Source organism: Crotalus tigris, unplaced genomic scaffold (assembly GCF_016545835.1).
Source record: "Crotalus tigris isolate CLP2741 ecotype Arizona unplaced genomic scaffold, ASM1654583v1 scf7180000023598.3388751, whole genome shotgun sequence".
NCBI classification, from domain to species: domain Eukaryota; kingdom Metazoa; phylum Chordata; class Lepidosauria; order Squamata; family Viperidae; genus Crotalus; species Crotalus tigris.
The window spans coordinates 2,334,865-2,348,534 of NW_024100068.1; the positions used below are offsets into that span (position 1 = coordinate 2,334,865).

General features: G+C 33.7%; 1 protein-coding gene across 6 annotated transcripts in view; it reads left to right on the forward strand.

Moving 5' to 3' along the window:
- CCDC175 (coiled-coil domain containing 175) overlaps window positions 1–13,670 on the forward strand; it is a 38,018-nt gene that overhangs the window by 10,759 nt on the left and 13,589 nt on the right. For all 6 annotated transcript variants that reach the window (XM_039319463.1, XM_039319462.1, XM_039319459.1 and 3 more), the window contains 7 exons: window positions 155–277; window positions 2,486–2,595; window positions 4,359–4,440; window positions 7,350–7,486; window positions 9,044–9,154; window positions 11,259–11,330; window positions 13,069–13,204. In XM_039319463.1, coding sequence (XP_039175397.1) covers window positions 155–277; window positions 2,486–2,595; window positions 4,359–4,440; window positions 7,350–7,486; window positions 9,044–9,154; window positions 11,259–11,330; window positions 13,069–13,204 — 771 coding nt within the window. The remainder of the gene's footprint in view (window positions 1–154; window positions 278–2,485; window positions 2,596–4,358; window positions 4,441–7,349; window positions 7,487–9,043; window positions 9,155–11,258; window positions 11,331–13,068; window positions 13,205–13,670) is intronic.

Below are 13,670 nucleotides of genomic sequence, written 5' to 3' on the forward strand. Positions count from 1 at the left end.
TAATGGCAGTTGTTCAAAATAGCATTTTACAAAGTGAGACATTCAACAATTGAATGAAAGCAGCAACAATGCTGGAGAGAGATGGGTTCAGTAGAAAGTGCTAAAAATGTACAAATAACGATTTTAGCTATATTAAAGTTGTTTTTGACTGTAGATTGAAGAACTTCGGGAAAAACTTCAGATGAAAAAACAGGAGGTTGCAGAAAGGAAGACAGAATTTGAAAGGTTGCTTAAAATACTATGTCATTTACAGCAGAAAGTTTCACATCATAATCGGGTAAATGGAATTACGCCTTTGGCAATGTGCCTTTTCAAAGTCATATCCATTATCTTTTTCCTCTATAAAATGAATTGAGACCATATAAGTATGGTCCTAGATAGACTACATCTCAGTGCACTGGGGATTAAATATTGAATATTTTATTTACATATTTATCAAATTTCTAAGGCTACCCATCTATCAAAGAAACACTAGAGAGTAATCAAAAGTAAGAAACAACAATCATAAAACACTTCAAGTGGCCTTTGGCTGTAATAAAATTGAAAATTGAAACACTTCTCAAAAAAACAGATCAATGAAACCAGGTCTCCCATTAAAAATCTAAAAAAAACCTCCCATATTATATATCCATGCCAGAGCTCTAGAAATTAATAGCAGCCTTCCACAAAGCTGATAGCATTGAGGTCATCTGTATCTCATATCATTGTGGATTCTTCCAAGAAGATTGTTCCTTGCAATGCCAACAGTTAGGAGTAAAATAAAATAATGAAATAAAATAATGTAAGTAACAATTTATATAGATGCTTATTTCCCCAATGTGATTCAGGATAGCTTACAATGATTAAAAAAATATATTTTCTGGCCATTAACACAAAGTGGGTTCTGAAAACACTATTTACCAGTAGCATGAATTTAAGGGTTTCTAGAAGTTGAGCAAAATCAGGCCCATCTATACTTCAAGCAGTATAGTGTTCCAGAAGGCAGGTGCAGATATGGAAAAGTCATATTTCCTGGGCCCTACTTCATGAGAGTCTGATTCATTGGATCCAAAACCTGCCTCTCCTACCCAACCTACTGGGAAAGGTAGAAATGCTGGGAACAAGACAGTCCTTCAAATATCCTGGCCCAATGCCATGCAGGACTTTATAAGTAATAACCAGCAACCTGAATTGCAGCTGGCAGCAAACAGAGCCAGTGCAGTTTGCAGAACAAATATGTAACATGGGTATAATGAGACAAATCCATAACTTCTGGACCAAGTGAAGATTCTGGATATTATTAAAGGGCAATCTCATATAGAGTGCATTGCAGTAATCCATTCAAGGGTGATCAAAGCATGATTGACTATGCTCACTATCCCAATCTGAGAAGGGGTGCAATTGGTGTACAACAGGGAGCTGTGCAAAGGCCCCCTTTCCATACCTACCACCTGCTATTTGAAGAGGAATTGTTGATTTCACACGGCCTCAAAATCAAGTGGCCCTAACTCTCAAAGCCACTTAGTCTCACAAGGGTTAGGAAATCTGTTTATCCCCATCCAAATCTCCAAAGCTTTCAGGTTCCGAGATAGAATCTCCATAGCATCAGTTGGCTGGCGTGCGGTGGAGATACACAGCTGAGATAATACTTAATCTCAGTTTGCATGTGATATTAAACTTTGGATTGGTTTAAGCTAGGGTTTTCATACCAAAGCTAGCATGTGAAGAGAGGAGTATTGACTCAGTATCAGTTTCTTAAACCTTGACTTGATACTTTATCATCTAAATTATATGTAATCTTCAGATTATGACCACTCGTTCAGTGACCGTTCAAAGTTATGATGGTACTGAATGAGTGGTATTTAGGACCATTCCTCAAAGTTTTGGCCATTGCAGTGCTCCTACAGTCATTTTATCCCAATCTGGCCCTCAGTGAGCCTTGGTCATGTGATTGTAATTGCCCGTATTCCCTGCCAACGTCTGACAAGCATAGTCAATAGGGAAATTGTCAGGAAGTCATAAATAAACCCCACCACTTCTTTACCTGCTTCTGGGACACCCCCCCCCTCCGCGGCACCCATGTGCCCACTTGTGCTCTGTAGCATGTCTCTGCAGTGTCCCCCACAGAACCTGCACTCCCACCCAAATTCCATAATAACTGACCATGACATCTTCCTGTGGCATCCATGTATGTCCCAGCTGTTTGCCAGAAAGCCCCCTCCCCCAAAAATCCCATTAAACAACCTGCACGGTCCAGGGATTATGATAGCAACTGGGACTGCCAAGATTGCTGTTGTTAATTGATGCAGTCACATGAAGAGATTCTTTATAATTACTTCGCTTAGCAATGGAGATTCTGTTCCCGATTGTAATCAAGGACTCTCTGTATTTCAGTGCTTTAGTACTTTAATGGGAACAATATGAACTTTTACTAATTACCAGTATCAGAATAAAATGAGCTTTTTATTTAGTTACTTATACTATTGTTTTATTTGTATTTTTATAGATTGTCACTGATTTGAAAAAGGAATTAGAAGAAATGTTTAAAAACATCAAAGAACTAATAAAAGAGTTTGAGAAGAAAAAGGCTGAGAAAGAGGAGCTTATTAAAAAAAAGTAAGCAAGATGTACTTTTCTGTTGCTGTTTCACTTGAATATTTTTATCTCTGTTGCTAAAATACATATAAATATATTTTGCAGAAAGCAAATCTGACTGGATTCTAAAGGACAAAATACAATAGCAAATAGTAATTAGGATTTGATTTACATTCAAATTAAGTTATTAGCTTAATTTGAAAAATGTTGATTCAGCAGCTATATTTTATAAAACATGACTTATCATAAATGAACTAGAACGCAATAACTTGTTCAACAAACCAGATTTTAAGGCAAATCATGATTTAGTACAATGTGCAAAACGTGTTGGTGAAAAAGCTTTCTACCATTTTCTTACTTAATCCTTTTAAACAGGAGATGGCAGCACAAGTTCTCCTTCCTTACAGTTGGATTTTCCTATTCACATGTAACATATTAACATATAATGCTTAACATCAAAATGAGTACAGTAATGTAGACACATGAGTGCACTTCACCTTTGATTTGATTTTGGAAAGTTATCTAATACACATCTACCTCCTGCCAGCTTCCCCATTGACAAGTACAAAGTTGTTTACTTAGGAAAGAAAAATTAATAATGGTATTTATGGAAAAGATTTTGGGATAATAGTTGATTGCAAAGAGAATATTAACCAGCCAAGAGATACGGGTACAAGAAAGGCAAATTTTAGGCAGCACCATGTATAATTTTCAACTAATGGGAAGTAATTGATCCCTTTCATTCAGCTTTAGTCAGGCCCCAATTCAAGTTATATATTTAGTTTGGGCACTACACTTATAGTATTCAGAGATTTTGGAACATATTTAAAGAATAATTATGAGTACGATTAGCAGATTAGAAACATGAGTCCCATGAAGAAAGTTGTAAAGTGCTGGATATTTGATAAGAGATAACTGGTAGGGAGACATGCTAATACTTTTATCGGCTTAAGAGATTACCATATCACAGAAGAGTGGTTAATCAATTAATTAATTTGGATTTCTGCACTGAGCATGAAGTAGAACTTAGTAGTTTAAATGTTTTTTATAAAAGCCTTCAAGGTACTTCTGGTTAACGGCAAATCTAGTGTGAATGTAATGTCCAGTGTTTCCCTAATACTATATTAATTTATTTAATTGATAGGTGTTGCCTATTTCAATTTGTGACTTTAGGCTGCAAAAGATGCAAGGGGGCTTATTAATTTATATTTTGTGTTTTGGCCCTGTTTTTTCCAGAAGCAAAAGGATTTGTTTGCAGTCAACCTGTTGTTAGATTTACATTTTTGTGGATTTGTATAGTAATTCTGTGAGAAGCGTACAAACAGGATAAGGGGACAATAGATTTTCACCAGTTTCCCAGCAGCAGGTACTCAGAAGCTGCTGCCTTTTGAATAGTATCCTTCCATCATAACTAACTAACAAAGATGGATTTATCCACATTGAATTTGTTTTATTTTTTTCTAAAATTCCTATAATTACATCTTGCAACAAGATGTAGCTCATCTATAGTATTAAGAAAACCCATTGTTGTGGTTGTTCCGTATAGGAATATATAGCATCAAAAGTAAATGAAGTATTTTTAGGCATTGGTTCTTTGTAGGAATTACTTGTGAAAAAAAATATACAATCTCTCTGTTGGCATTTTTATACAACTGTGATAATTTGATTTTTAATAAAAGAAAAATGCTGGTGTAAAGTATGTAAAATAATACAAGATAAACTGTGGTTGATGGCTTCTTTCTCTGTATAGAACAAGGTACTTTTATTTGATTACTGTTTTTCAGGCTTGGTCTTCAGGACAATCTAGTTTCATTAGATGCAGATTTTGATGAAGACAAAGAACATTTGCTACAGCAGCTAGAGGAGGTAAAAAGGTTCATGCTACTGAGTTTGGAAATAATAGATAATGGAAATAAGGAATACTGGTCATGGCCCTCAGTGAATATTCTCTAAAATCCTATTTTTGTATGATTAACTATTTAATGGGGAGAAGCCAGGCAGTTCTGCTCCATTATAAGTAAGCATTATAGGAACTTCTTTTATATGTATGGGCACATAGCTCTGGTTACTGACAGAAACTTAGGAATTATGCTTAACTGACATTTTCTTCAATATCAGTCCCACTATTGTATACAGTAATGCATATTTATTATTATCTTCTGACTTCATTCTTGAGATATAGGGATATAGGTGGATCATTGTCATAGTTTCTGCAACCAAAAAGAACTAAAGATGTTTAGAAAAATCCATGGGGAGATAATACCCGGGCTATTGCTGCTGACATATGAATTGACCCTAATTTTATTTACCTATTAGAACTAAATTAATTTAAGAATAATGTTTGGTGAAATTAAGCAGACTTTAAGTCTCCCTTGTTTGTGCCTGATTTCATTTTCTTATACTTAATCTAAATAAATAAATGTGCCAAATCTAGACCCGCATATATACCAGTGCATTTTTAGAAAATAAAAAAAGATTAAAGCAGCAACCCAGTGCTTTGTTCTGAGTTTATTTTCCTTTCCACAGAAATTGAAAACAGCGTGGAAGATTAGTAATAAAGAACACCTTAGTATGCATTTTCTTTTGTGATTGGCCTATCCATCATGGCAACTATTTTGAAAGTGTGCCTGTAACTAAGTTTCAAATATGCTCAAAACCCTAACCCAAACCCTTGCTCAAAAAAGTTGAATATTCTGCATTAGATGCTTTTCTCTATTGCTATTGCTACATTGCTATTTTGTCTTCTTGTAGTGAGATTGATTCTCAGTACACTTCAAGAAAGTAAAAAAGTGGCTGGTTTCAGCTAACAAAAATTAATTCTGTAATCAAATTAATTTTCTTCCACGAAAGTAAATATTTTCCTTGCTCCTTTCAATGCCATTACTCCATTTTCATTCACAGAATACAGCCAACTTAAAATAAACCAAGCAAGATAAATTGTACCATAAGTTGATCTTTTTGTTTTATTTATTTATTTAATAAAACAGAAAGTATAAAATAGAACTAAAACAAAAAAATGCAGTAACAGTACTCCTTTGATCATGGATAAGATCAAAAAAGTTATTTTGATATGAGTAATGGTAAAGCATCAAGACTGGGCAGCTTTTTTATGGAATCATTTAAAATATATACTGATATTCTCACTTCTATATCAACTATATAATGTTAGTGGCTTTACAAACATTGACAGTCAAACTATCAAGTAAAATGACAGGGATGAAACTAACAATGACATTATTTGCTAACAATGCCATATTCACAATTATTCAACATATTATAAAGAAACAGACTTTTAAGTTGAATTCCCATTTCAACTAAGTATATTTTTATTGAATTTTATTACACCATACATCCCTTCAAAGTCTACTAAATTAGCGTCATATATGTGAACTGTGATAAGTATGATATGTTTCTTACTGGAAAGGCTGTTTAATTCATCCCTTCGAAGGACAGCTAAACAAATTATGGGAATATTCTTTGGTGTCCAGAATTCTTTCATAATTTAAAAATAAAACTGATATAGAATTCAATTTTAACTGGAAACTATCATGTATTATGACTTAATACATGGATTTCTACCTCATCCAAAATTAGAGGTTTTTTCTATGTAATTCTATATTTTAACTTTGTGAGATGTTCCAATTAGAATAGATTCTCAATATTAATTTGGTTTATTTTAGCTTATAATTTTAGTCGGTTAGTTATACTGTATTGATCATGGTTCCTAATGTATATTCTTAGCTTAAAAGTTGATAGTGTTTTTACTTTTTAAAATTAATACAACTTTCTTTATAATTCATAAGTTTAACAGAATAGCAGAGTTGGAAGGGAACTTGGAGGTCTTATAGTCCAACCTCTTACTCAAGCAGGAGGCCCTGTACCATTTTGGACAAATGGTTGCCGATTTCTTCTTAAAACCTCCATTGTTGGAGCACCCACAACTTCTGGATACAAGCTGTTCCATTGTTTAATTATTCTGTCAGGAAAGTTCTCCTTAGTTCTAGGTTGGTTCTCTCCTTGATTAGTTTCTATTCATTGCTTGTTCTACCTTCAGGTGCTTTGGCAGCCCCTTAAATATTGGAACACTGCTTTTTTTTTTTCGGCTGATGTCCAAAACAGTAAAACTAGGAAAATAGGTAATATTATGTCTAACATATGAAAATGTCTGCCACCCAAAGTCATCAAAGAAACTGGACAACCTTATAAATTTGAAGCTTTCAACTGAAAGTCATGAAAAACATTTTTAAGCAATTCCTAAGTTTAAATGTCTGTTTCTAAATTAAAACATTTCTAAAACATTGTGAAGTATGGTTATCATGCTGAGTTAAAATTACTTAAGACCAATCAAATATATTTGATTGATTGATTGAATAATTGATTGATTGATAGAGAAAACTTGATATTGCTGAACTAGAAATGGGAGGCTGTGAGTTCTAGTCCTACCTTAATGGCTTGTTAAATCATTCTTATCTAGTCCAACTTACTTCTTAGGTTTGTTGTTTTGGGGAGTTTTATTCCCTTTTAATCATCTGTGTTACAACAGATGCAGATACCTTTGTAAAGAAATATATTTAATGTATTTACATTTCATTTTTTTCATATATAGAAGTGGATTAATTAAAAACTTAAAAGATTTATTGACTAAGATATTTTTCAATGGGTAAGATCTGCTTTAATCATATTTTATAATCCTTTGGAAGTCATAGAACTGTCATAACGTTTTTAGAACCGTTAAGCTTTTTTGTTAAATAAATAATTCTGAGATTTTTTTGTAGATTAACAGGAAACTACAAGAACTTCAGGAAGTCTATCAAAAAGTCAAAGAGGAAAATGATATTCTTAATATGCAGTACCAAATGTTAACAAGTGAAGAAGATCATTTTCGCTCTGAAAGAGACAAGCTAACAGCAGAGTACGTTAGTCCTTCAGCTTGATTTTAATTTCATAATACTTAAAATTATAATCCAGTTGTTAGGTACTTTGGAGTAAACAGCCACATCTGAATTGCATGATAACCTAAATAGGATCTCACCACAGTACAAGGAGTGATATTTTTATTTAAAACCTATATGTCTGATGTTGTCAAAAATATTTTACCATAATTATTTTACCATAGTTTATATATCCACCTTATTTAAGGAAAGAAATAAGTAAAAAATAATTTTTGCTTCAAATTATCCAGGGGTAGCCATTCTGTGTCTTATACTAAGTGAGTCAGTAATTCAATTTAAGCAAACACTCCTACTTTCTGTTAGGAAATATATATCCTATAATTATATTATTTTTATAATTTTATTATTTTTGTATTTTTAAAACTTTTAATCTTAAATTAATTATGGTTTTAATGTTAAATTTATTGATTATATTGTATATCACCCAGAGCCCCTCTCTGAGGGAGATAGGCAGTTAAGAAATAGGAAATATAAATATGTATTATAGGAAATATCAATCAATTAATCCTATGAGCCATGGTGGTGGAGTGAGTTAGAATGTAGTATCTATCCATAGCCAGGAGTTCAATGCTGACCGGCTCAAGATTGATTCAGCCTTCCATCCTTCTAAAGTCGGGAAAATGAGGACCTAGATTTTGGGGGGCAGTACACTGACTCTGTAAACTGTTAGAGAGTGCCGCAAAACACTATGCAGCAGTATATGTCCTATTACTATTGCTAAGTACTGTATACTTAGCATTCAACCAGTGACAGCACCTTGCTGAACTTGGCTGCTCCCAAAAAGCTAAGAATATAGTAATCTAGAAGATACAAGGATTATCCCATGTGGTTATGAGTAATCTTTACCTTTTAAATAGTTTTAATATGGAAATAAATTCCCAGAAAAAACTGTGTTTTTCTCCATAAGCAAAATTTTCAAAATGAGCTGCTGGTAATTCCAAGTTAATGTTTGCAAACTGTTGAATATTGCTAATCTGACTTTTAGTTAAGGATGGCCCTGAAGGCAGAGTTGTTGTGTCCCAACAACAATAATTGTCTACAGTAGGAACTGGTAGTACTACTTATACTAGTAGTGTATAGGTACTGTATAAATGATTTCATCTGAATCCCTCCTCCATGGAATAATAGTCTATATGAATTGGGAAAAGGGGTCCGTCATGGAAGCCTATGCTGGGCTATCTGAATAATATTCTAAATATAATAGGAAATCATGTTTTTGACATTCTGTAGCCTGTACTCTTGTCATTTTGTGATTAGTTAATTGTTTGAAACAGCTCTCCTTTTACTGCTTCCTGATTGTATCAACAAATTAGCCTCTGTTCTCTCAGATTTTAAAGATTTTTCTTGGAATAATTATTTTCTTAATCTCAGCTTTTATATATATATATTGGAAAACTACCCTAGGAAAGTACTTTTTCATGGTTGGTTAGCCATTTCCTTAATAAAATGGTACACATATAAAGAATTATTTATAAATGTGTTATAAATATTTAATTAAATCTCATTTTTTCAAATAGATTTGAAAAGTTATCCAACTGGCTCACAGAAAGACTTGACTATATGGCAAAGCGTGTAATAGAGACAAAAAATACACAGGATGAGCTGGATGAAATCCAGGATGTATATGAGTAGGTTATTTCATTTCATATATACAAAGTATCTTGCTGAAAAGAGATTTTTTTTATTTCTAGTTAAGCTTCAGCGAATCAGAAATGTAATAAGAACTGATATACTGCAATTAAGGGGAAAAATTTGCAAACCAAGTTGTTATAAAATTAGATAAAAGCTCAGGCAAAAGTATAATTTAGTATCATGAAACTGAAATAAATGTTCGGTTTACAATATTGTGTGTAAGTAGTTCCAGATTAAAATAAACATTCTTGATGTATTTGAAATCAGAAAATATACATTTGATTCTTCATTGTTTAAAATCTTTTTTTAATTTTCTGGTTGGTTGTAAGTTTGAAAAATGTAAAACAACACTGTATTATACCACACATATTGCATCATTATATATTGTTGCAGGAAGGGGTAAAATGAGATAACCATTTTTGTTGAAAAAGAAAGATATTATACACTTCATCTATCTATCTAAGGATCCAACCTTGGATATCTTATTGCTACCAGTTAATGAAGAGTTGCATTTACCATGAAGGACTTTAGTCAGACATCTGACAAATTAGGCAGACAGCTCTTCCTATGTACAGCATGAAAATGTTATGTTACATTATTCTAAATCAGAGGTAGGCTCTCTACTGCTCATATGTCTCTCCAGTGGCTCTTTAGCACTTTTCTTAAAGACACCAGGACTTAAATATCATTCTATTGTCCCTTCCTCCTGAGGAAGTGATGGTTAATTCTATGTTTTTGTTTTTGAAAAAGTACCTCAATTCCAACTTTCTGTTTTCACTATTTAAAAGGTAAAAAAATCAAAAGCATCTGTTAAACCCTGTAACTGGCAAACCAAAGAAGCAAGAACCATACAGAATTGTGAAAGGCTTCCAATGCTAGTCAGATATTAAAAACAGAATTTTAAAAACTTTAACTTCCAAGACAAACTTACAATGAGTCAGTTTAGTCCAAATATTTTTCAAATTCTTCTCATAGCCCACATATCTGGTTGGGTTGCCTCTTCTCATATAAACTGAGTTCCTTCCCTTCCTCCTTCCCACAGTCTCTCAGGATCAAGGAGGAGTTCCTTAACATGCTAATTGGTAAAAGATGGGCTAAATGTCCAATTTCTAAGATTTTGTAACTTAAGCCTTTTTTTTTTGCCTAAACCTGAACTACAGTACAAAATTTTGTCAGAAAGTCTAATTCTTTGTTACTTTTAGAGAGATTGATAAGAACAGTAGATCTGCCATCACGTAGCCTGTCTTTTTTCATACACACACACAAACATGCACACATATTCACAAACATGTTCTCCTAACTTTATCCCCAGTTTTCATATTTAAAAAAAACCCCATTTTTTCATGTCATGTATCCTTCCAGTTGGGTCCCATACATGTCTATTTCTCTGTGCCAGGAGAACCATTCTAAATACTGAATAGATTAGTAGGTATTTTGACCTCTGATGGTAGTACTCAGTCACTCATTTAACTTGAAAGTTTTTGAAGAAATTATAAAATTATGCAATTATCTTTAGTTATTAAATTAACCTTATTGGCCATTTTTCCCCAGGACATATAAAACAAGAGTCACTTTCTAAGTGAGATGGGTAGTCCCTAATTTTGATATATAAATAAATAAATGGTGTAAACTGCAAGATTTATTATAACAAAACTTCTGATAAATTAAAGTACATCTTTCTTTGGATAATCATAACCTAAAATGTGGGGAATAGGAGTGGTCAAAATATTACTATATAAATAGTATTGGGGAATCCTTTAAGGATTTTTTTTAAATTCATACCTCCACTTAATTATACCAACAAAGTATTTTAACTCATTTCTATGAAAGGGGCTTTACAGCAGTACTGTATATTGATTATGAATGTTTAAATTTTTGTGTTAAAGTTTTTGCATAAGATCACTTACCCCAAAAAGAGATACACATTGCTTTTTAAATGTATATATATCTATTTATATAAGTCCCTAATTTATTCAGTAGGGTTGGTTTGTCTTATTTGGATTTCTGTTTAATTATTCATTTAATCTGTTTCTTTAATTTTCAATGTTTTGTTGATCACACTATGTTAAGTAAAACTGAAAAAAATTATACTTGTTTCAGCTCTACACATAGTAGCTATGCAAGAGAACTGGCACTTTTAGAAGCATCGTTGAAAAAGGAAAGTGATAAAAGGTACACTATTCTGTGAACATTGTTGTTGTTGTTAATTGCGAAGTCGTGTCCGACCCATCGCGACCCCATGGACAACGCTCCTCCAGGTCTTCCTGTCCTCTACCATCTTCTGGAGTCCATTTAAGTTCACACCTACTGCTTCAGTGACTCCATCCAGCCATCTCATTCTCTGTCGTCCCCTTCTTCTGTTGCCCTCAATCTTTCCCAGCATTAGGCCCTTCTCCAGTGAGTCCTTCCTTCTCATTAGGTGGCCAGAGTATTTGAGTTTCAACTTCAGGATCGTGAACATTGTTACGAAGTGACAAACAAAATTGGGGTCAATTGCTAGTATGGTGGAAAATGTATACATTTCCAATTCCCCACATACTGCCAAATAAATTCTATTTATAAATAGATATATGTATTTGCTTACTTACTTACTTTATTTGTATGCTTTCTGTTCCTGAAAGCTCTGGGCAGCTAATAATTAGAAAGATCATTAAGCAACCTTACTATTTAATAATAAACTACCAAGTAGAACATGAAGTAAATTGAGCCTATTTTGTTTATAATTGTGCCCTGAGCATGTCAGCACAATGACTACACATCCCAGTTTGGCAGAATATAGGCAAGATAATATTAGTTTGCAAGGTAGCCCCTGAACTGGAGATCTTACTTGCCTACAGCAGATGAGCCTGTTTGGGGTGCAACTGTTCTTTGATGGTATGCACCACCTTAAGGGAATGCTGTATGTGGCTTGATATGACAAAGGGTATAACTTTCTTCATCTTATTCAAAAGCAAAGTCTTGATTGACTAAAGCCATAATACATGGTGGAGCCCAATATCGTGGGCCTGTCTGTTGATAACCATGACATATGAAAATTGTGACTTGGAGTGTTAGAGGAGTATAGTGTAAAGATAATGAAATAAAATACAAATAAAGTTGTTTGTAAAACTAAGAGAAGCGAGTGAAAGTGGTCTGATCATGTAGAATAGAGTAGATGAATGGAAGTGAAGGTGTAGATTTAGTAATGAACATGCAATTATTTTTACACAATTAAACACCACATAGTTTGTGCAGTGAAAATTCAGGTAGTCCTCGACTTACAACCACAACTGAGCTCAAACATTCTGTTGTTGAGTGAGACATTTGTTAAGTGAGTTTTGCCCCATTTTACAACCTTTCTTGCCATGTTGTTAAGTGAATCACTGCAGTTGATAAGTAAGTAACACAGTTGCTAAGTGAATCTGGCTTCCCCATTGATTTTGCTTGTCAGAAGGTTGCAAAAAAAGGGATCACATGACCTTGGGACACAGCAATGGTCATAAGTAAGAGTCAGTTGCTAAGCATCTGAATTTTGATCACATGATCATGGCAATGCTTCAAAGGTTGTAAGTGTGAAAAACAATCATAAGTCACTTTTTTCAGTGCTGTTGTAACTTTGAACAGTCACTAAAGAGACAGTTGCAAGTGGAGGACTACCTGTACTACGCAAGATATACACTGCGAAAATATATAAAGTCCCATACATGGGGGCATGACATAATAAAACATCTGAATCTCTCTGCTCTGTGAGCTTAGGGGAAGGTGAAGTGTATGTACCATTCTGATAGCATTTCTAAGATACTCCTTCATTCAGCTGCAAAAAGAATAATGAAAAAGTTATGCCCACTATTGATCTATTAACTTGATGTCACTGTCTCTTTTCATTTATTCAGTGATTGTGAATTGTATGTGTTTTCTCCTTTGCTACTAGAGATGCGTTTCAGATCGAACTTAACAAAATTACAACTGTCTTTGAAAATTTACTGGAAGCCAATGAACTATTTCTGAGCGAATCAATGCAAAACCTTGAAGCTCTGAAAAAATCGTATAATAAGTTAAAAAAGGAGGTATAATACCTATTAGGGTACTAACACCAAATCACACTGTAATATCGATTTTCTACAGATACAGCATTTTGGGGCCATTTTATATGTACTGTATATATACACACATGAATTTATGGATCTGGTAAGTATCATTGCCACTGCTTCAAATATTGCTACATATTCATCAAATGGAGTCTTGTATCCGCCCTCATCTCAGTGTTTCTCACTGAAAGGTATTGAGAAATCCCCACCATCTCCCTTGGTCTGTGGAGAGAAACTTGTGCTTAAGGAGGGTTGGAAAAAACCTGTGGATGAAAGGTTACAATCACATTAGTAGGTGTAACACAAGAAAGGATTTCAGGGAACGGTCGGGATTGATTTTGGATCCAGTGGAGAGGGCTTAATATAAGCCACTGAATAAAGAAAAGTAGATCCTGATATTTGAAAAGCGTTTATTGTTGGAATAAAGAGAGGTAGACAAGATTTT